Source organism: Ochotona princeps, chromosome 5 (genome assembly GCF_030435755.1).
Source record: "Ochotona princeps isolate mOchPri1 chromosome 5, mOchPri1.hap1, whole genome shotgun sequence".
In the NCBI taxonomy this organism is placed as follows: Eukaryota; Metazoa; Chordata; class Mammalia; order Lagomorpha; family Ochotonidae; genus Ochotona; species Ochotona princeps.
The window spans coordinates 4376546-4398620 of record NC_080836.1 but is presented as its reverse complement, the minus strand read 5'-3'; the positions used below and the strand labels follow the sequence as shown (position 1 = coordinate 4398620).

Below are 22075 nucleotides of genomic sequence, written 5' to 3'. Positions count from 1 at the left end.
GCAAGTCCTGTTGAGCTACACCGCAGAACAAGCTGGAGAATGCAAGATCCGGGGTAGGGAATGGGTTCAGTAGAGAAACTGTGAGCACTTTCCTGATGGGTTGCAACTCCCACCAGTGAGCATGAGAACCAGGATTGGGGCGGGCCTGGCTGGACAGGCAGTTGGCACTCGCTGGCATGAGTAGGGGCTGGAGGGTCGAGTCGGTTGGACTGAGTTCAGCTTTGGTGCCCAATGATGTGTAGGAGAGCTGAATGGAATGTGGAACAGACCAGACCAGTCCACTGCACATGGTGGCAGGCACAGAAACCAGGGCTGGGGACAGGCCCGATAGGGGTTGCTGAGGGTTACTCTGACTGGGCTGCATGGCGGATATAAGAACCAAGTGTGTGGTGCGCAAGGTTGGGCAGGGCTGTAGCACCCACTGGTTTACATAAGAGATAGGGCTAGAAACAGATCTGACCTAGCAATTACAACTATCAGTGTGTGGGGGGCTGATGTGGGTGGCACAATGAGCCGGACCCCATACTGGCAGGCACACGCAGAGTCAGGTCTGGAATCACCTCAGATGAGACTTCTTTGAGGGTCACCCCAATGGAACTGCTGGCCTCAGAGCCAACCATGGGGAGAGCGGCAGGACCTGTGATCGGACATTGCAGTGTGTGTGTCTGAATGGGGCCTGCTCAGTTCCTGAAGACGGAGCAGTGGACAGCACACCAGATGCACATGGCGGATAGGGCAGTCCACTGGAGCCTGCGGAGGGCATGTGGTACCACAGCAGAGGAAGGAGGGCAGAAGAAATTGGTAAACTATCCCAGCAAAGCTTGACGGCAAACTTCTGAGCAAGTGGAGCCTCTAAGGTGGACTAGGTCAGCCAATGGACTGTGGAAGGGTTTCCTCATCCTTGCATCCGCAAGATCGACAGCATTTCAGAACTACTGAAACCACGTGAACACGCGCCACATTGGGGATCCTTGGATGACATTGGGTGGCAGTTCCCAATCCCCGGGGCTGAGGCGGTTGGGAGGCTGGGTGTGGCTTCTCTCCTTATCACCCTCTTCACCAGATACAGGAAGATGATAAGCAAGGTATGAAAACAGTGGTCTCACCCACTTTCCGTTAATCCTCGACCCTGCCCACCTAGCCAATTATGTTATCATCAAAAACAAAACTAAGAAAAGAGACCTCTCTCCCGCTCCACCCTTAAGAAGAGCTTTTGTGCAGAGTAAGCATTTGGCTTAGCCGCTAGGATGCCCAGGCCCAAACGGACCGAGTGCCTCTGCCGGAGTCCCAGCTCAACTCCCGACTCCAGACCCCTGCAGCAATGGTGTTGGCTCTGGGAGTTGGATCCCTGCCACCTCCACGGGAGACCTGCACCAGGGTCCTGGCTCCTGGCTTCGCCCGGCCCAGCTCCAGCCAACACAGCTGGGAGTGCTCCCTGTACCCGGTCCTAGCAAACCTCCAGGAACAGTTGCTTTGGTAGAACATACCAGAGCATTCTCTCTGCAGGCCATCCTTATCGCAAAGCCAGACTCCCCAGCAGAGCCCTGGGGCTCTCAGGCGGCCCCACCCATCTCCTCCCTCCCTCTGGCTGCAGCCAGAGGAGTCCACAGTGACCTTTGGCCCAGTGAGGGCAGCAGATAACCCAGCCTTTCCAGAGCTCTTCTCAATAGCTCTCTGCCCCTTACAAGGACTCTTCTTCAAACCATTTTTACTGCATCTGAAGCCGTCCAGGTGACACTCCTTCCCCGAGCCACACCATCACCGCCTGGAATGCCTGGTGGTTTCCTTTTAAAGATTTATTTTTACCTGAAAGGCAGAGTTATAGAGAATCTTCCATCTGCTGATTCATGCCCCAAATGGCTGGAGCGCCAGAACCGGAGCCAGCACCCACTGGAATGCCACCACGGTAGGCAGAGGCTTAGCGTGCTACACCATGGCACCACACCAACTCCTCTCTGGTGGTTTTCTATCAGCAACAGAACCCCACCATGTTTCACAACATGTGGATGGCTTACAGAAATGTGCAAAAAGAAATATCATGGCAACAGCACGGGAAACATTAATACTGAATAGCAGGGGCTGGGGCGGTGGCTCAACTGGCAAATCATCCACCTGGAAGCGCTGGCATCAAATATGGGTACCAGCCCAAGTCCTGGCTGCTCCAGTTCAAATCCAGCTCCCCGCTTGTGGCCTGGGAAAGCAGTGAAGGACGGCCCACTGTCTAAGGAGCCTACACCCACATGGGAGACCCGGAAGAAGCTCCTGGTTCATGGCTTCGGATCGGCTCAGCTCTGGCCATTCCAGCCCCATTTGGAAGGTGAAGCAGCAGGCAGAAGATCTTTCTCTGTCTCTCCCTATAAATCTGCCTTTCCAATAAGAATAAATCTTGAAACATATATATATACACACACATATATATATGTTCAATTAGGCACATAGCTCTTGAATGTCAACACTACCTTCTAAACTATATCAAAAGCTACTTGTCACCGGACAGGAAGACCCCACCGACACAGCACGCTAAAGAGTCACCCCTCAGCATATTGATAACAGCCAAAGCAGCCCAGGAGGCAGAAGAGGGAGGTGGGCACCACTGGTTCCTATGTCCGCACTCTGTATTCACACAGCGCCCACCCTGGAGGCGGCCTGCTCAATGCTGACGACACACTGAGCCTGACACACTGTGTGCTGACACACTGCTGACACACTGTGTGCTGGCACAGAGTACTGTCACACTGAGCCTGACACACTGTGTGCTGACACACTGAGCCTGACACACTGCTGACACACTGCATGCTGACACACTGCGTGCTGACACACTGACACACTGCTGACACACTGAGCCTGACGCACTGTGTGCTGGCACACTGCTGACGCACTGCGTGCTGACATTGTGTACTGACACACAGCTGACACACTACATGCTGACACACTGAGCGCTGACACATGGACTCCACAGCGGACCTGCTCTGGCACGGAGTGGTGAGACCACCCCTAGAACCCCCAGCATTCCGTACAGGTACCAGTTCAAGTCCCGGCTGCCCCACCTCCAACCCTGCTCTCTGCGAATGCTCCTGGAAAAACAGCAAAGCAAGGCCACCCAGCCAGGCTCCTGCACCCACACGGAACCCCGGAAGAAGCTCCAGGCTCACAACTTGACCTTGGCTCTGGCCATTGTGGCCACTGGGAAGTGAACCAGTGTATGGAAGATTCTCTATTTCCTTCCACCTCTTCTTTTCAAATAAATACACCCATTTTTTTAAATAGGGGGACTCAGCCCTCCCAGTCCCCTAAATAATTACACCATGTGTTTCAGTTATTATGAAAATATTCTGCTCTAAATAACGAGAAGAATGTAAACAGTTTAAATGATGTTTAAGATACTTTGACAATAGTAGAAAATGCTTTTGGCAAAACAGTACTTCATAAAAGCAGGAGCAAATACGTAGAGCGTCGGATCCCGATGTCACACAGAAAGAACAGAGGGGCTGGTGTTATGGCTCAGCAGGGCAAGCCGCCAGCAGCCCAGAAAAGAAAGCAACTGCTGGGCCCGGCAGCGTGGCCTAGTGGCTAAAGTCCTCGCCTGGAATATGCCGGGATCCCATATGGGCACCGGTTCTAATCCCAGCAGCTCCACTTCCCATCCAGCTCCCTGCTTGTGGCCTGGGAAAGCAGTCGAGGACGGTCCAAGGCCTTGAGACCCTGCACCCGCGTGGGAGACCTGGAGGAAGTTCCTGGCTCCCGGCTCCAGATCAGCACAGCTCCAGCCGTTGTGCTCACTTGGGGAGTGAATCATAGGACAGAGGATCTTCCCCTCTGTCTCTCCTCCTCTCTGTATATCTGACTTTGTGATTAAAAATAAATAAATCTTAAAAAAAAAAAAAAAGAAGAAGAAGAAGGAAACTGCTGAAGAGCAAACCTTGCAGGAAAGGCCAGGGCAGCAACAGCCGCAGCCACGGCCGACCCTCGGCCAGCAAGGGCCACCAGGGGCCTGCAGGCTCCCCGCAGCTGACCGAGCCAGCAGTGCTCCCACAGCAGCAAGCCTGGGCCACCCACCGAGCCCTGCCAACACCAGGACGTGGCTGTGGCCGGCCAGAGGCGGCCAGGAGAGCCTGCTGACCACACTGGACTTTCAATCCCAGAGGCGCCCCAAATTGAGGCAAAATTCCAGAGAGGAGAGTCTCCCTGCTCCCAGATGCACACGCTTGAGCTTCCGCCCAGAAACTTTCTGAGTCCCTCTGCTCCACTCAGGACCTGGGAGACACAGCATACCCCACACAGGCCCAGTCTTGACAGAAACAGCCAAAGCCACGTGCTCCAGTCCCCCAACAGGCATCCTGATGAAGACCACTCGCTCCAGAACAGCCGTAGTCACACCACCGCCTCGCACACCTTTCCTCTCCAACCACACACAGCCTCCCAAGACTCTGAGCCTCAGCAGAGGATCAGAACGAGTCAGAGTGCTGCCGTGAGAACCCAGCAGCCTGGCTTCTGGTGAGAACCCCACAAGGTGGCTCAGCCCCAGCTCCTAGAGAGAACCCAGCATGGCGGCCCGGCCCTGGTTCCTAGAGAGAACCCAGCATGGCAGCCCGGCCCTGGCTCCTAGAGAGAACCCAGCATGGAGGCCCAGCCACGGATCCTAGAGAAAACCTAGGATGGAGGCCCCACCCCGGATCCTGGAGAGAACTCAACATGGAGGCCCCGCCCCGGATCCTGGGGAGAACCCAGGATGGAGGCCCCGCCCCAGATCCTGGAGAGAACCCAGCATGGAGGCCTAGCCCCCCCATCCTGGTGAGAATCCCACAAGGTGGCCCGGCCCCGGATCCTGGAGAGAACCCAGCATGGAGGCCCAGCCCCGGATCCTGGGGAAAACCCACCACGGCATCCTCGGCCCTGTCTTCTCTAGCTGAGGCACCTGGGCCCCGCACTGAGCTGTCATAACCACCAGGTACAGCTCCAGCAGAGAGCAGAGCAGGGGCCAGTGCTGTGACGCAGCAGGCTACGCTGCCTCAGACGCCGGCACCCTATATTGGAACCCCATTACAATCCCGCTGCTCTGCTTCTGACCCGGCTGCCTGCTAACGTGCCTGGGAAAGCAGCAGAACATGGCTCAAGAGCTTGGGCTCCTGCACACACCTGGAGGCCAGGCTGGAGCCCCAGATCCCCAGCTGGGGCCTGGCTCAGCCCTGGCTGCTGTGACCATTTGGGAAGTAAGCCAGGGTCCCCAAGATCCACCTCTCCCTCTCTCGCACTCTGTATGAGGGTGCCTGGCTGTCTCTCTCTCTCTCTCTCTCTCTCTCTCTCTCTCTGCCTTTCAAATACACAGATCTTTAAGAAAAACGCACACGTGGTATGCCAATGGTGCTCAATTCATGCCCACATGTGACATCTGTCATGTGCAGCAGCAGAAGCTCCAGCCTGTAGCACCCACCGTGCAGGGGACATGCAAGGAGAGTTCTGCCCAGGGGCGTGGAACCACAAAGCCAGTGTTCCGTCCCATGAAGACAGCCAGTGCAGGGTGTGTGTGCAGCCAGGAACCAGAAGCTGAGCCCCAGTCCCTGGCCCCCAAACCCACTGGCACTAGCTCACCAAGACCACACAGTGAGCCCACCCACCAGGTATGCCCTGGGTCCAGCTCTACCTTGGTTCAGGTAAGTGAGTGTCTCCTCATGCAGCTTCACAGCCGGGGATGTGGCAGCACACAGCACGTACTGCAGGGGCGGCAGGCGAGCCTCGTTCTCCGGGGACAGCTGCGGCTCCTCCTGCTTGAAGATGGGCAGGGCAAGCACGTCCCTGCAACACACGGGGCCAGGGGTCAGGCTGGCGCCCAGGCCGCCGGCTGCACAGCCAGACACCTGCAGCAGAGGCTCGCAGCCAGGGCGTCGCGTGTTCCCCACTCACCCACCAGCTCAAGCCAGAGGTGCACCAGGACACCCAGAAGGCGCCCCGGCCATGCCCTCAGAAGAATCTGAACAAAGGCTGCCTTTAGGTTGATGGTTCGAGTAACTGGCCACTAGTCAGATCAGACCCTGTCTAGGGGGCTCCGACTGCAAATGAAGGCTGAGTCCCCCACCAAGGGGCAAGGGGCTCCTCCGCTCCCAAAGGCTGTGGACAGGCTCCCAACCCCTCCAGGAGTGCTCTCCAGCAGCGGCTTCAAGGCCTAACCCCAGCAAGTGTCTTCTCCTCCACTTTGAAACAACCACAAGATCAAGACCAGCCCCGGCTCTACGTTCAAAATGCCCTTGCAAGGGACAAAGCGCTCCTTGAGAACCCGGACAACCTGCAAGCGGCAGAGACTTGCTACACCGTCAGGTGCCAAAAAAGTGCCAGCATGCTTATCTTGATCAGCCTCCTCCCTGCACAGGTCCCGGGCCATGAATCAGATTGGCTGACCGGACTCCACTGTATAAACACAAGAGTCACTGGGACAATCTGTTCCCCACACGACATCATAAACGAGTGTGGCACACACCCCGACCATGCCTACCTCACTCTCAAGGAGAGCCGGGCTGTGGGCGCACTCAGACAAGCTGTCCTGCCCAAGCCGGAGGTCGGCTGCCGGAGTCCCCCACGCCCCACCGTTCTGGGAGCCAGTTCCCCCGCTGTGGAGTTCTGTAGGAACCCAGGCCAGCTCCCCTAGGGATTGCATAACCTCCTGTTTGCCCAGACCACAGCAAGTTAATAATCCATGGGCTGCTGCCTTTAAATTAAAAAAAAAAAAAAAAAAAAGGCACGGGGCCGGGGGGTGGGTGGGGGCAGGCCATCACTCAACAGTAACTTATTCAAGCCTGGTATCCTTATTTGCCAAGGAATAAAAGTCACAAGAACATCAAACACGAAGGGGGAAGAGGAGAGTGAAGGCCACACAACCTGCACAAGTGTTGCGGGAGGAGACCCAGGAGGCAAGAAGGACCAGACCTTCGCTCTAGAATCCAGGAGCCACACTGAGCCCAGCCTCACGCCCTGCAAAAGTGAGCGGCGTGGACCCAAGACGGCGCCAGAAACGCAGCACCTTGGACCTGCGGCTCCCGCTCTCCGACCGCCCAGGCATCTCAGCTATTCCGGGGACCTTCCCCTCCCAGGAGCAGATGTCAAGGCAGCCCCTCCCACGCGAGTGCCCAGCGCGGGCCTCCGGGACGCCCGGCTGCACCTGCGCCGCACTCGGGGTCCCTCTCCGCAGCTCCCCGGTCCTGCCCACGCCTGTGCCGCGGCTTCCCACTCCCGCCCGCACAGCAGCGGGGGACGCACCGACCCCCAGCTCCCCCGGGGCCTCCCAGCCGCAGGCGCCCAGCGGGGATACACTTCCGAGCGGGACCTGACGCTCACAATCCCCACCGCCCTGAGCGCGCACCAAAAGCCCTGTGGGCTCCGGTGGGGAGGAAATCAGCGCAGGCTAGAGCTGGTTCCGGCGAGTTCAGAGAAGGGGAGTGACCGCGCGCCCGGCGAGCTGCGGGGTCGCGAAAACCAGCGCACTCCGGCCCGCCCGGGGTCCCGGGGGTCGCGGGAGCCGCCGCGCACAGGGCTCAGCCTGGCCCGCGGGAGACGCGCGAGCCCGGGCCCCGCACAAGGACGGGCTCCGGCGGAGCGCAGTCGGCGGTCGGCAAGACCCCGGGCACAGCGAAGCGCGCGGCGGCTGGAGGGGCGGGGGACCCAAAGTTGCCTCGACTCCTCGGCCGGGAGCGCCCCAAGTCGGCGCCGCGACGGTGCCCCGATGGCCGCCGGGGTGCCCCGATGGCCGGCGCCAGGGGCGCGCGGCGTCGCTTACCGCAGGTAGCTGCCGGAACTGTGCTGGTTGTAATGTTCGGGCTGCGAGTGCCAGAAGAGCATGGCTGCAGCGCGGGCGCCGGCGACGCGAGGACCCCCGGCAGGGACCCCGCCAGCCGCGCTCCCAGCCCCGCCGGCCGCCCGCCGCGCTCCTTTATGGGCGGCCCGGAGGCGGAGCCGCGGCCAGGCCCGCCCCGCCTCGCCCCGCGGCCGCGCACCTGCGGGCCGGCGCGGGAGCGAGCGCCCCGCTCCGCCCGGGCACCGCGCGCGCCCCTCGGCCTCTGCTCGCCGCGGGCGCCCAGCCGGCCACAGCCGCGCCTTGCTGCGACCAGCATTTTCCGTCTTTAGTTCAAGGGACGGCAGCCCGGGGTGCTGCCGGTCCGTAGGGTGCTCCCTCACTGCGCCCCGATGGCCCAGACCGAGAAGCTGTCCTGGGGAGTGGGGTGGGGGGACTTCGGAGCCTGCAGAGCCCCCCAGGTGCGGCTGCGAGCGAAGCCCGTGCGTGCGGTGCCCGCGGAGGAAGGTGTCCAGGTGAGCGAAGACACGACGCACAGAGGGAGGGCCGGGGACGACGGCGGCCCCCGCGAGCTTTCCGCGCGGCTCCATCCCAACGTGTGGCCGCGGTGGCACGCCTGAGCCCCAGGCTGCTCCTGCCGTCCACGGGTGACTGCTGCCCCCCGCCCTCCGGCGCACCTGGCTCGGCCCTGTCCCTTGCGTTGACCTTAGACCATGGCAGACACCACTGGGCCCAGACCCCGGCCCGTGCTGGGAGGCAGGCCGCGTTCACCTTCGCGCTCCAGGAGCTGGAGCAGCCTGAGTCGTTCCCACCACCCAGCACCGCAGCCAGGCACCTGCTGCCGCTGGACGCTGGCGAGGATGGAGGGGAGGGTAACCAGAGGGGAGCCGTGGTGCCGTGGGTACCCCTTGCTCTTCCAGGGTGAGGGAGGAAGCAGGCAGGCAGGAGGCAAGCTGCGGGCCTCTGGAGCAAAGGGTTCCGGGGAAGGCGCAGGGGGCTTCGCGTGGCCGCCTGCCTCAGCCTGCCGGGCCTCCTCTCCGGCCAGAATCTGTTCATAGGATGAAAGCAGTAGCTCTTGGGGGAGAGGAGGCCTCGGGGAGAGGATGCTGGTGGCAGCGGCATCACCAGTGCTGCTGTCACAGCCTCTGACGGGTGTAACTGGGGTGGCTGACCAGCAGCCCCACGTGTCACTGGCGTTACTTCTGCTGCACGTGCAGTCACCCCAAGAAACTGGCTCCAAGGAGCGAGAAGCTGACTCGGGCCACGCTTCCTGGAACTCCAGGAAGGATGCAGACGGCGCACACCAGCACCGGAGCCCTCAAATACGGTGGGCCTGGGTTCAGCAGGTGAGTTGCTGGCGGGGGAGCTGCCCGCCTCGACCAAGTGCCTGACTGCTTCCCGCTCCTACGCATCCGCATCCGGAGATCCAGCTGCGGATGGATGCCGGCCTTGGATCTCCACCAGCCACAGGGAGACACAGATGAACCCAACCTTTGGCTCCAGCCCAGCCCTGGCTGTGGTGGGAAGCTGGGCAGTGAGCCAGCGGGTGGAAATCTTTGCTGCCCATTTGTCCCTGTGGCTCTCGGTCCCTCCATCTTTCACATAAAATGGAAACTGAAAACTGACTTAACAAGTGGAAATGCAAAGTACACCTCAAGTTCAGAACCTACATGAGAAAAGATTGGATACAGTCTGCACACGGTTTTTACACAGATCACATATGTGATGGTGGCAGTGTTTCCAAAGCTTTGGATTAAATGCAGTGTCTTGAAAATTAATTTTTTTTAAAGATCCATCTATTTTGTTGCAAAGTCAGATATACAGAGAGGAGGAGAAACAGAGAGGAAGATCTTCCATCCGATGATTCACTCCCCAAGTGAGCCGCAACGGCCGGTGCTGCGCCGATCCGAAGCTGTGAACCAGGAACCTCCTCCAGGTCTCCCACGCGGGTGCAGGGTCCCAAAGCCTTGGGCCGTCTTTGGCTGCCTTCCCAGGCCACAAGCAGGGAGCTGGATGGGAAGTGGAGCTGCCAAGACCGGAACCGGCACCCATATGGGATCCCGGGGCGCCCAAGGCGAAGACTTCAGCTGCTAGGCCACACCGCCGGGCCCATTGAAAATTAATTTTACCTGTGTATCTTTTTCCTTTTAAAAAATTTCATTTCTGGGACCTGGCACAATGGCCTGGCAGCTAATGTCCTTGCCTGGCACACACGCACCAAGATCCCATATGGGCGCCGGTTCTAATCCCGGCAGCCCTGCTTCCCATTCAGCTCCCTGCTTGTGGCCTAGGAAAGCAGTCGAGGACAGCCCAAAGCCCTGGGACACTGCACCCACGTGGGAGATCTGGAAGAGGCTCCTGGATCCTGGCTTTGGATCAGCACAGCTCCAGCTGTTACGGTCACTTGAGAAGTGAATCATCGGACGGAAGATCTTCCTCTCTGTCTCTCCTCCTCTCTGTATATCTGACTTTACAATAAAAATAAATAAATTTTTTTAAAAAAAGTTGCATTTCTGGGCGTGAGCTTGGGCTCAGGGTTAAGATGCTGCCTGGGCTGCCCACGGCCCACTCCGAGTGCTTGGCTCCAATTCCTGGCTCTGCTTCCAGCTGCAGCTTCCTGCCAGTGCTCCCCCTGGGAGGCCGCAGATGCTGGCTGGGATTGTTGGGCTCCTGTGGGAGAAGCCGATGGAGAACTCAGTGTAACCCAGCCCAGCTGCTAGAAACATCCGAGGAGTTAGCCGGCAGGTGGAGAGTCCCTCTCTCTTTCTCGCTTTCTAAATGAAATTAAGTGCATTTCTTTTTTTTATATAACATTTAGTTCTTTTTTGAAGATCTATTTATTTGTATTACAAAGTCAGATATACAGAGAGGAGGTGAGATGGAGAGGAAGATCTTCCGTCCAATGAGTCACTCCCCAAGTGAGCGCAATGGCCGGTGCTGCGCCGACCGAAGCCAGAAGCCAGAACTTCCTCCAGGTCTCCCATATGGGTTCAGGATCCCAGGGTTTTGGGCCATCCTCAACTGCTTTCCTAGGCCACAAACAGGGAGCTGGATGGGAAGTCGGGCTACCAGGATTAGAATCAGCACCCATATGGGATCCCAGTGCATGCGAAGCAACGACTAGCTGCTAGGCTACGCTCCGGGCCCATGAATTTCTTTTATACTGCCTATGTGGTATGCATTCCAACCCTACTGGACAGATGTTGTCTCAATTACAGATATGTTGTCTCCCAGAGAACAGTAGGACATATTCGTGGTTGTGACACCTGGAGGTGAGGTGTGACTGACATATGGGGGTCAAGGAGCAATTGACAATGGGGTTTGAGGCCAGAGGCTATGCTAAACATCTTACAATGAACAGGGTAGCCCCAGCAAGAGTTGTATCTGGCGCAAAATGTTGACAGGGCCTGGCTAAGAAATCCTGGCCAGAGGTTGCTGACCTTGGGTGTGTGCAAGGTCAAGATCCTGGCCAGAGGTTGCTGACCTTGGGTGTGTGCAAGGTCAAGACCGCGGAGCACTTAGCTGCTTCCCTACTGCACAGTCTGAAATGGCTGCTGACGCTCCAGCCATTGTGACAGGGTTCCTACGAGTCAAGAAAAAGAGCAAAAGGAAAGGCACACCATTGCTCTTCGAAAAAAGTGCACAAACCACTTCTGCTTCTTCCCCAGTCCCTCCCAGAGTGGCCTGTGCCCTGAAAAATGCCAGAAGTTTCTTACTAAGAGTACAGCTGAGGGAAGAGTTTCGTGCCCACCACGCTTTGCCAGAGGCACCAGGCAACAAGTCTCCCGGCCCTCAGTGGCCCCTGCTGCCCTGCACACAGGCTCAGCCGCACGTGTGTGCTTCGAGTCCTGTTCCTTCAGCTTTCAAACTCCAGGCAGAAGTGTGAGTACCAGTATATGGAAGACTCTCTCTATCTCTCTGTCTCTGTCACTCTTCTAAAACTCTGCCTTTGAAAAATAAATCTATAAGAAAAAAGTACACAAACCAATAAACATGATAAATAACATCGGCAAAATGAAGAACAAAGCCATATGACCATATCAATATCTGCAGAAAACGGTAAGACTCAACATCCCTTGGAAACGAAAAATTCTCAACAAATTAGGAATAGAAGAAACTTACCTCAAAATGATAAAGACTACATATGCCAAACCAACAGCCAATGTTACGCCAAAGGGGAAAGCTGAATCTCCCTTCCATTCTGGGGTAAGACAAAGATGGCCCCTCTCATCACTCCTGCTCAGCCTTAGCAGACGTATTAGCTAAAGCATTTAGGGCGGAGAAAGAAGATGGCATTGAAACCAGAAAGGAGGAAGGCAGCGTGCTGATGTGTCACGATGCCATGATTTTATATGTCTAAAAACCTAAACGCTCTTCCGAAAAGTTGTCAGAACAGATAGAATAACTCAGTAAAGTGACAGGATACAAAATCAACACACTAAACACAGCATTATTTTTATACACCAATAATACTCTTGCTGGTAGAGAAATCTGTAAGTTTTTCACTCGCAGTAAACACAGGATTAGATGCAGCTACAGTTACAATGAAAAGTAAAAGCATTGAGAACACACAGAGAGATGGAGAGATATTCTGTCTTCACACACTGAAAAAATTAATATGACTAAATGTCTATAAAACCTGAGGAGGTCTGCAAAGCCAATGCATCCTCATTTCAGTACAGGTTCTTCCCAAAATTAGAAAAAACAGCCCTAAAACTCACATGTAGCCACAAACGTCCCAAAACAAAATGATCCTGGGGAAAGAAATCAAGCTAGAGGCATGGCAATATCTGACCTCAAAGCATACGACAAAGCTACAGTGACTAAAGCAGTGTGGGGCTGGCATACAACAGAACAGAAAGCCCAGAAATCAACCCAGCGGCCTGCAGCCAACCGATGGATTCACATTCGTTTGTTTGTTTTGGATAAAAGTGTCAGAAACATACATTGGATGAAGGACAAGGCAACGATTGTTTTTGGATAAGACCCCAAAAGCACAGGCAACCAAAGTGAAGTCAGAGGAGTGGCAGAGTGGTAGACTAGGTAAGTGCAAGGTAGTGGGGACAAAGGATTACACCGGAATACACCGGAAACTGGGAAGATCCAACTGCAAAACGGTCCATTCCAGTCACAAAATGGGGATATGGCCTGAACACACATTTCTCAAAAGAGGAAGTACAAACGACCCAGAAATGTGTGCGGAAATGTCCCTAGCAATTAAACGGACGCAAATCAAAAACGAAAGGAGAGAGGGCCTCCTGTCTCCTCACAATGGTGCTATCCTGAAGAGGCAGCCACAGAAGACATCTCGGTCACTTTCAAAGGCCAGCGGAATACAACTAGGGTCACAAAGCTACGGCAAAGAGAGCCAGCTCCAGGGGAGCGGATGCTGGCGCTGGCGTCCTCCAGATGGAGCCGATGCTGGCGCTGGCATCCCTGGCATCCTGCCTGCCGAGGACACTGCTGAGCGATTCCGTGTCCCACTGTGATGTCCTCGCCAGCCGGTGGCAAGGAGCAGCCCAGGAAGCACTAGGAGAGACGAAGGAAACTCCACAAGAATCCAGAGTGTAGACAGCGGCTGTCACGGAGCGGAAGGTTCGGTTTTGGGCGAACTCTGCAGACAACATAAACCTTGAAGCTGATGAAAGTTAAACACTTCATAATGCTTTTCAAACCTTGCTCAATAAACATGAATATTGTTCAAAATGATGCTTTCTCTTCAAATTACATGGAAAGGAAACTTATAAAATGTGTTCATGTGTTTACTGGAAACTTCCCTGTTTTCATTCACAGGTCTTGCTGAGTTATTTTATACATTTCAAGATTTATTTATTTTGATTTGAAAGGCACAGTTAAGAGAAAAAGCAGAGAGATCTTCCATCTGCTGTTTAACTCCCCAGATGGCGACAAGAGCTGGACCGAGCTGGTCCGAAGCCTTTTCCCTGGCTCCCACTTGGGTGCAGGGACCAAGGCTTTGGCCCGTCCTCGACTGCCTTCCCAGGCCACAAGCAGGGAGCTGGGTGGGAAGTAGGGCTGCGGAAACATGGGATTCTGGCTCATTCAAGGTGAGGATTTAGCCATTGAGCCATCGCGCTGGCCCCTAGGCCGTTTTATTAAAACCTGTTAGGCAAGCTCTGTCTACTCTTGAGAAACAGTAAGGTTGTTTTGTTTTTTTCCTTCTTTTCTACCTCCTAGTTGATGAACCCTAACTCTAACCTAGTGGAATGTTAAGCCTGTGACTAAAAAGTGACCTGGAAGTAAAAAGTTAGGGGGAATAAAGGAAGAATGAATGGCGAGGTTGTTGGGGAACGAATGGAGAAAAGGGGTCCCACTATGCTCCTGAAACTGCATTGTCCAAAAGAATTAAAAAAAAAAAAAATAAAGCTGTTTAAGCAAAACAAAACCAACCAAAATAAATACACATACACAGATCATGTAACCCCTGCCAGGCGGACTATCTCTAGGCAAACAGGAAGTAAGTCGCTGACGAAGATGTGCAGAAAGGAACACACTGCCCTGGGAATGTAGGCTGGGGCTGTCAAGTCACCCTGGAGAGTCCTTACAAGCCTACAGCGGAGTGTCTGCGGAGCCAGGGCTCAAGCCGCTGGGTCTCCATCCGGGAGTCGTGACATCACTGCGTCCATCGCAGCACTGCTCACCGTAGCCAAGGCAAGGAGCCGATGAAGATGTCCATTATCACCTGTACGGAGGAAGAAATGTGTGAGCTATGCAGGGTGGAGTACGATTCAGCCACGAAAAGGCACGAAATCCTGCAATGTGCAGCAACGTGGATGGAACTGGAGGACAACATGTTAGAATAAGCAAAACACTGAAAAATATGCAATGCTGTCCCTCACATGTAGAAGCTTAGAGTCTAACGTCATCTGAACACAGAGGCTGGCAGAGGCAGGCAGCTAGAGGGAGTCTGGATGATGGGATCCAACACAGACTGCAGCCAAGAAGCGCATCCGCAGTGTCACACAGCCCAGTGTAGAACTAACAGACATCATATGAACAGGTGGCAGAGAGGAGCTGCAGGTTCCACACACAAAGCAATGGCAAAGGACGGGAGTGCCGAGTGCACTGATTTGATCAGTATGCACAGGGGCGAGTGCGCCAGTGTGGCCGGAAGGCCATTGCCTGCAGTGCTAGCGTCCAGCATGGGCACTGACTGGAGTCCCAGCTCCGCAGTTCCAATCCATCTTCCTGTTAAGACACCTGGAAGGCAGTGTAGGGTGGCACAAGTGCTTGGGCCCCTCCACTCACGTGGGAGACCCAAAAGAAGCTCCTGGCTGTTAGTTTGAGATTGGCCCAGCTCCAGCCATTGTGACCGAATATTATTAAAAAATAAATATTAGGGGGGCCCGGCGGCGTGGCCTAGCGGCTCAAGTCCTCGCCTTGAACGCACCAGGATCCCATGCGGAGGGCGATTCTAATCCTTGCTTGTGGCCTGGGAAGCAATAGAGGACGGCCCAAAGCCTTGGGACCCTGCACCCACGTGGGAGACCTGGAAGAGGCTCCCGGCTTCGGATCGGCTCAGCTCCAGCTGTTGCAGTCACTTGGGGAGTGAGTCATCAGACGGAAGATCTTCCTCTCTGTCTCTCCTCCTCTCTGTATATCTGGCTTTCCAATTTAAATAAATAAATATTAAAAAAAAAAAAACAGAACCCAGCTCTCTGCCTGTGGCCTGGGAAAGCGGCAAAGGATGGCTCCTTGGGCACCTGTCCCCACGTGGGAGATCCAGAAGAGGCTCCTGGCTTGCAGTTTCAGATCAGTTCCTCTCTGGACACTGAGGCCACTTGGGGAGTGAACTAGCAGTTGGAAGACCTTTTTGTCTGTAAATAAATAAATAATAAATAAACAAGCCTCTGGTATTCTTGTGATTGTATTTGGAGCCCTAGAAAGAGAACAGAAAGAAAATGGTGCCAGATCTATCTAGCTCACTCTGAAGCCAGGAGCCAGGAGCCTCTTCCAGGCCTCCCATGCTGGCACTTGGACCGTCTCTACTGCCTTCCTAGGCCACACACACAGGGCTGGATCAGAAGTGGAACAGCGAGGACACGAACTGCGCCCATATGGTATGATAATGCCATAGGGTAGAGGACTAGCTTGTTGAGCCATGGGACCAGCCACTCCAGAAAACAGAATTCTATATTTAGAGAAACTACTTTTCTTTTTTTTTTTTTTTTAAAGATTTATTCATTTCATTACAGCCAGATATACACAGAGGAGGAGAGACAGAGAGGAAGATCTTCCCTCCAATGATTCACTCCCCAAGTGAGCCGCAACGGGCCAATGCGCGCCGATCCGAAGCCGGGAACCAGGAACCTCTTCCGGGTCTCCCACGCAGGTGCAGTGTCCCAAGGCATTGGGCCGTCCTCGACTGCTTTCCCAGGCCACAAGCAGGGAGCTGGATGGGAAGTGGAGCTGCCGGGATTAGAACCGGCGCCCATATGGGATCCCGGGGCGTTGAAGGCGAGGACTTTAGCCGCTAGGCCACGCTGCCGGGCCTGAGAAACTACTTTTCAAAAAAGGAAAGAAGGAAGGAAGAGAAAGAGAAAGGATGAGAGAGATCGGGTGGGCATTTGGCGTAGTGCTTGGCACCGCTTGAGATGCCTGCCTCATGTGTCAGGGGTACCCTGGGCTTCTCTGGTCTGATCAGGTTCCCTGCTACTGCAGCTGGGAAGGCAGCAGATGGCCCAGCACTTGGTCCCCTCACCCACAGGGAAGACCCAGCTGGAGTTCCTGGCTCCTGGCTTTAGTGTGGCCCAGCCCTGATCATTGCATTTATTTTGGGAGTGACCCAGTGACTGCAAAATCTCTCTCTCTGTCTGCCTTTCAAATAAATAAAATAAATCTTGAAGAAAAACAATTATTTCACATGTTGTATGAGATTGTATTCATGCCCTGTGCACAAAGTGTCAGTGATGTAAGTTGGAGGCCTGTAACTGGTTTGCATCCCTGAGATGTCTAGGTATGTAAATGCAGGTATTCTGCAATCAGAAATTCAAAACAGGTCGGGTCCCAAGGTCACCAGAACTGAGATCCGCAGGAAAGCTGGTCTGGTGTGGGTTGGGTCTGGAAGCGATGGCCTCTGGCCACTCCCTTTCCGGAAGCCTGGCAGCATCCTCCTGTGGGAAGGGACCCCTTCCCTGGCAGTGGGAGCGGGTGGGGCTGTTGGCAGCTCCTCCTGCTGTGACCCAGTACCCGGGACTGCCCTTCCCAAGCATGGGAGTTTGTGTAGCTGGCAGTGTTGGTTCATGCGCTGGATCGGCTGGATCCCGGGGTCTGGCAAGGGCGAGCATGCCAGGGAAAGCATGCCAGGGCCGCCCACCCCAGCCTCCTGGGAGCGTGGTCTCCGCGGGCATGCAAGGACACACCCTCAGTGCCCTCTCAAGCAGCCCCCGCTTCTAATCAACATAACTGCATTATTCGCACCCTCTTAGTCCCATCAAAGTACAACACTGGACTTCAAACATTGTGAACTGTGGCCAGGTCATGTCCGGCACCACAGGAAGACACTCAGCAAGTTCACTTGGAGTCCCTGAGTGCTCTGACGTGTCTCCTCCAGCACCCCTGCTTTGTCCAGGGAGCTGGACACTTCCGGCTGTGATCCAGGAGGCAGCAGCATCGCATCTACTCCTTAGCCCTAGTTCCACTGGGTCGTCGCTGTCACACTCATGCTCAGCATCCCCTGCTGGAAAGGGAAAACACACCACTCACTGGTTCACTTCCAGATGCCAGCGATGCACAATGATCAGAGCTGGGAACGGGGCCACAGCCAGGGCTGAGAGCTGGGGACGGGACAGGGCCACAGCCAGGGCTGAGAGCTGGGGACGGGATGGGGCCACAGCCAGGGCTGAGAGCTGGGGACGGGACGGGGCCACAGCCAGGGCTGAGAGCTGGGGACGGGGCTCCCAGCAAGGGGGCAAGGATCCACTTCCTGGAACCCTTACCAGCGCCTCCTGCGGTTCGTGTAACCCAGGAGCTGAAACCAAGAGCCAGAGTGTGAAACCCACCCCAAGTTGTCACATGTGGGATCTGGCATCGCAGCCTGCCCCCAACCCCAGGTGGGATTTATGATTGTCAATAACCTGGAATGCAGTTCCTCCACAACTTGAACATGGGATTACCATAGGCCAGCAACTGTTCTCCTGGCCAATCGTACCAGAGAATTAAAACTGTGTGCTGACAGAAAGATCCATGTGTTCCTGGAAGCTGTATTCACAACAGCCAACATGAAAACCAGCTCAACGTGGGTATTTGGCCTCACATTGGAGAGGGCCCCGGGACAGCCATGTGCTGCTTGGGAAGCCCTGGGTTCTGTCCTGGCGGTCCCACTCTCAGTCTCTGTTACTGTGCACACTAGGGCGGTGCTAATGGCGACTCTGGTACCTGGGTACTCGAGAACTCCACTTCTCAGCTCTGCAGCCAGCCTGGCTCAGTCCTGGCAGACAACTCGTGAGTGAGCCAGTGAACTAGAACTATTTCTCTCTCTCTCTCTCTCTCTCTCTCCTAAAGTATAATTTTAAAAAGGGGCCGATGCAATGGCTCAACTGCCTAGTCCTCCACTTCCAAGTGCTAGGATCCCTTATGGGCGCTAGTTCATATACTGGCTGATCCACTTCCTATTCAGCTCCCTGCTTATGGCCTGGAAAAGCCATTGAGGATGCCCCAAAGCCATGGCACCCTGCACCTGTGTGGGATACCTAGAAGAAGCTTCTGGCTCCTGGCTTCAGCTCAGCTGAGCTGCGGCTGTTGCAGCCACTTGGGAAATGAATCAGTGTATAGAGGATCTTTCTTTCTGTGTCTCTGCTTCTCTCTGTAAATCCGCCTTTCCAATAATACATATATACATTCATACATCTTCAAATACAAATTTTTTAACATCTCTATATATTTTCTATTGGAAAGCAGATATGCACAGAGGAGACGAGACAGAGAGGAAGATCTTCATTCTGCTGGTTCACTTCCCAAGTGGCCACAACAGCCAGAGCTGAGCTGATCTGAAGCCAGGAACCAGGAGCCTCCTCAGGGTCTCTCAAGCAGTTGCAGGTCCCAAGGCCTTGGGCCGTCCTCTACTGCCTTCCTAGGCCACAAGCAGGGAGCTGGATGGGGAATGAAACAGCTGGGATCTAAACCAGCGCCTATATGGGATCCTGGGGCTATTTAACCACTAGGCTATGTACCAGGCCTAGAAATAAATCTTTAAAAAAGGGGGGGTGGGAAACGCCTTGTGGGGCTGGCATGGTGGCATTGTATGCTAACTCTCTGCCTGTGGTACCGCCATCCAATACAGGTGCCTGTTAAAGTTCTAGCTGCTCCACTTCCCATCTAGCTCCCTGCTTATGGCCTAGGAAAGCAGCGGAGAGTGCCCCAAGGTCTTGGGTCCCTGCACCCACATGGGAGACCCAGAAGAAGCTCCTGGCTCCCGCTGTGGACCAGCCCAGCTCTGCTCACTGCAGCTACTTGGGGAACAAACCAGTGCTTGAAAGCTCATTCGCTCTTTCTGTCTCCTTGCCCCGCCCCCATAACTTTGGATTTCAAATAAAAAGAATCTTTTTAAAATTTTTAAAAAGAAAAAAGCCTTAAATAGATGTGATATAGCCATTTGCTCACCAATTAGTGTAGCAGCTGCTCCACTTCCAATCCAACTTGGCAAAACAGTCAAAGGTGGCCCAATGCCTCGTGTCCCTGCAGCCACACAGGAGAGCTGGGAGAAGCTCTGGTGCCGATGGCCACCTCCTGGACCACCTCCCTGCCTCCTGGACCACCTCCCGCCTCCTGGACCACCTCCCACTTCCTGAACCACCTCCCGCCTCCTGGACCACCTCCCTGCCTCCTGGACCACCTCCCGTCTCCTGGACCACCTCCCACTTCCTGAACCACCTCCCGCCTCCTGGACCACCTCCCTGCCTCCTGGACCACCTCCCGTCTCCTGGACCACCTCCCACTTCCTGAACCACCTCTCGTCTCCTGGACCACATCCCACCTACTGCCTAGACCACTTCCTGCCTCCTGGACCACCTCCCTGCCTCCTGCCTGACCCATCTCCTTGCCTCCTGACCTACCTCCCACTTCACAAACCTTTTAACTTGTGTGTTTGTATTTGGCATATCACACAGAGAGAAGAAGAGTTGCAGAATTCTATCCATAGGTTCACCCCTCAGATGGCTGTAACAGCCAGAGCTGGGCCCACTGGAGGCCAGGAGCCAGGAGCCTTCTCTGGGTCTCCCACGAGGGTGCAGAGGCCCATCTTCCACTGCTTTCCCAGGCTATAAGCAGGGAGCAGGACTGGACGTGGGGCAGCCGGGTCTAGAGTCGGCAGGATATGGGATGCTGGCAATCCAGGTGCTGGTTTTACTCACTGCATCACAGCACAGACCCCTACTTCCCACTTTTCCGTCTCTCAAATGTCCACCAGGAGGCACCCTCCCTGCCCAGCCTGTGTAACTGACAGCACCTCTGGCCTGTTCTTCACCTCCTTCATGTCTGTGGCTCCTCCCATGGCCTTGCACTGGTTCCAGATGGGAGGTCCCCGAGGGCTCCCCGGCCTGCCCACTGGACACAACACACCAGTATCTCTAGGCTCCTCTGGCTGAACGGCAGGGCGGGGGCTTAGGAGCACAGGTGACTGGCAGGTCTGTGAGCGCTGCCTGTGGCTCTGGGCGGGAAGCTGCTCCCCGGCCCTTCGATCTGGAGATCCAGGAGCTATGATCGCTGGAAGAGCTGAACGGAACCTCCCGGAGATGTTCTCTAAGGAAATGACTGGTTAAGAACTGCCCTGCTCACCTGGACCTCACAGCTACAGCCCCTCGAGGGCTTCCAAGATGGCTGGCAATCTCTCATGAAACCCAAGAAAGCTGAAGCTTGTACTGACGCTTTTTAAGAAGCTTTATTTATTTATTTGAAAAATAGAGTTACACAGACAGAGGGAGAGAAAGAGAGAGGTCTTCCATATGCCCAAATGGCTGCAGTGGCCGGTCCTGGGCCAGACCACAGCCAGGTGGCTGGAGCGTCCTCTGGGTCTCCAGACGAGCACAGGGACCCGCGCGCTCAGGCCGCGCTCTGCTGCTTTCCCAGGTGCAGGGGGCGGGACGGGGAGTGGAGCCGCCAAGCTCCACCTGACAGATGTGACATGTGTTGCAAGTGGCAGCCTAACCCGTCGTACCCACCCAGGAGCCCCTCCTGCCCCACTTCCTACCTGACCCCACCGCCTCGGAGCACCACCACATCTCCAGTGGCTGAGGTGATGAAGGCCCGGCACTGGGGACGCCGCTGGCGCCAGCTGGAGGTGGGCCGCTCTGGAGATGTGGTGGTGCTCCGAGGCGGTGGGGAGCTGAAATTCTTCCAAAGACAGACCACCAAGCACCCGTGTGGGCGTCCTGTCCAGGAGACCAGGTGAGCGCTGGGACTGTTCCGATCTGCAGATGGTGGCTGAGGGAGAAGGAAGCACGGTGTGGCCGGCTGATCACCGGACGCTGGACAAGCATGGCTCTGTGATTGCTCCCAGACAAGGAATGTCTGGCACAGCAATGGTTTTTTGTTGTTATTTTTGTGTTTGTTTTTGTTTTTGTTGTTTTTATAGAAAGAGGAGGAGAGACAGAGAGGAAGATCTTCCATCCACTGATTCACTCCCCAAGTGACAGCAACGACCGGAGCTGAGCCGATCCAAAGCCAGGAGCCAGGAGCCTCCTCCAGGCCTCCCAGGCAGGTGCAGGGTCCCAAGGCCTTGGGCCGTCCTCGACTGCTTTCCTAGGCCACAAGCAGGGAGCTGGGTGGGAAGTAGAGCTGCCGGGATTAGAATCAGCACCTATATGGGATCTTGGTGTGTGCAAAGCAAGGACTTTGGCCACTAGGCTATCACACTGGGTCCTACAGCAACATTTCTCTCTCTCCTTGGTTGGTGTTGGCATACTGACCACGTGGAAGAACCATCTCTCTCCTTGGTTGGTGTTGACGTACTGACCACGTGGAAGAGCACGGGCAGTGATGTTATCCGTGAGCTCAACAGCATTGACTGGAACCACTCAACTCCAGTTCAGCTCCTGCTGCTACCAAGTGCACACGTGGCCAGTGTGCGGCCATCGGTGTGCGGGGCTGAGGTGGCACGGGGCTGCCCGTGTGCGCCAGTGTTCTGCAGATGGCCTCATTCTTTCCTGACTGAAGTAGATGCTGGTTTTTCACGTCTGGCTGTCGTGTTCCACCGGCGTCCCCATCCGTGGGTTTCCTGGGATCCTCCAGCACAAGGGCACACAGGCATTGAGAATGGAGCTCATGGTACCTGGGCTGGCA

At 55.5% G+C, this 22075-nt stretch overlaps 1 protein-coding gene across 1 annotated transcript in view; it reads right to left on the bottom strand.

Moving 5' to 3' along the window:
* Nucleotides 1-7923, bottom strand: part of TFCP2L1 (transcription factor CP2 like 1) — a 47209-nt gene extending 39286 nt beyond the window's left edge. The window contains exons 1-2 of the mRNA XM_058664335.1: nt 7766-7923; nt 5642-5793 (exon numbers count right to left, since the gene is read on the bottom strand). Of these exons, the coding sequence (XP_058520318.1) occupies nt 5642-5793; nt 7766-7827 (214 nt within the window). The 5' untranslated portion in view covers nt 7828-7923. The remainder of the gene's footprint in view (nt 1-5641; nt 5794-7765) is intronic.
* Nucleotides 7924-22075: the final 14152 nt, after the last annotated feature.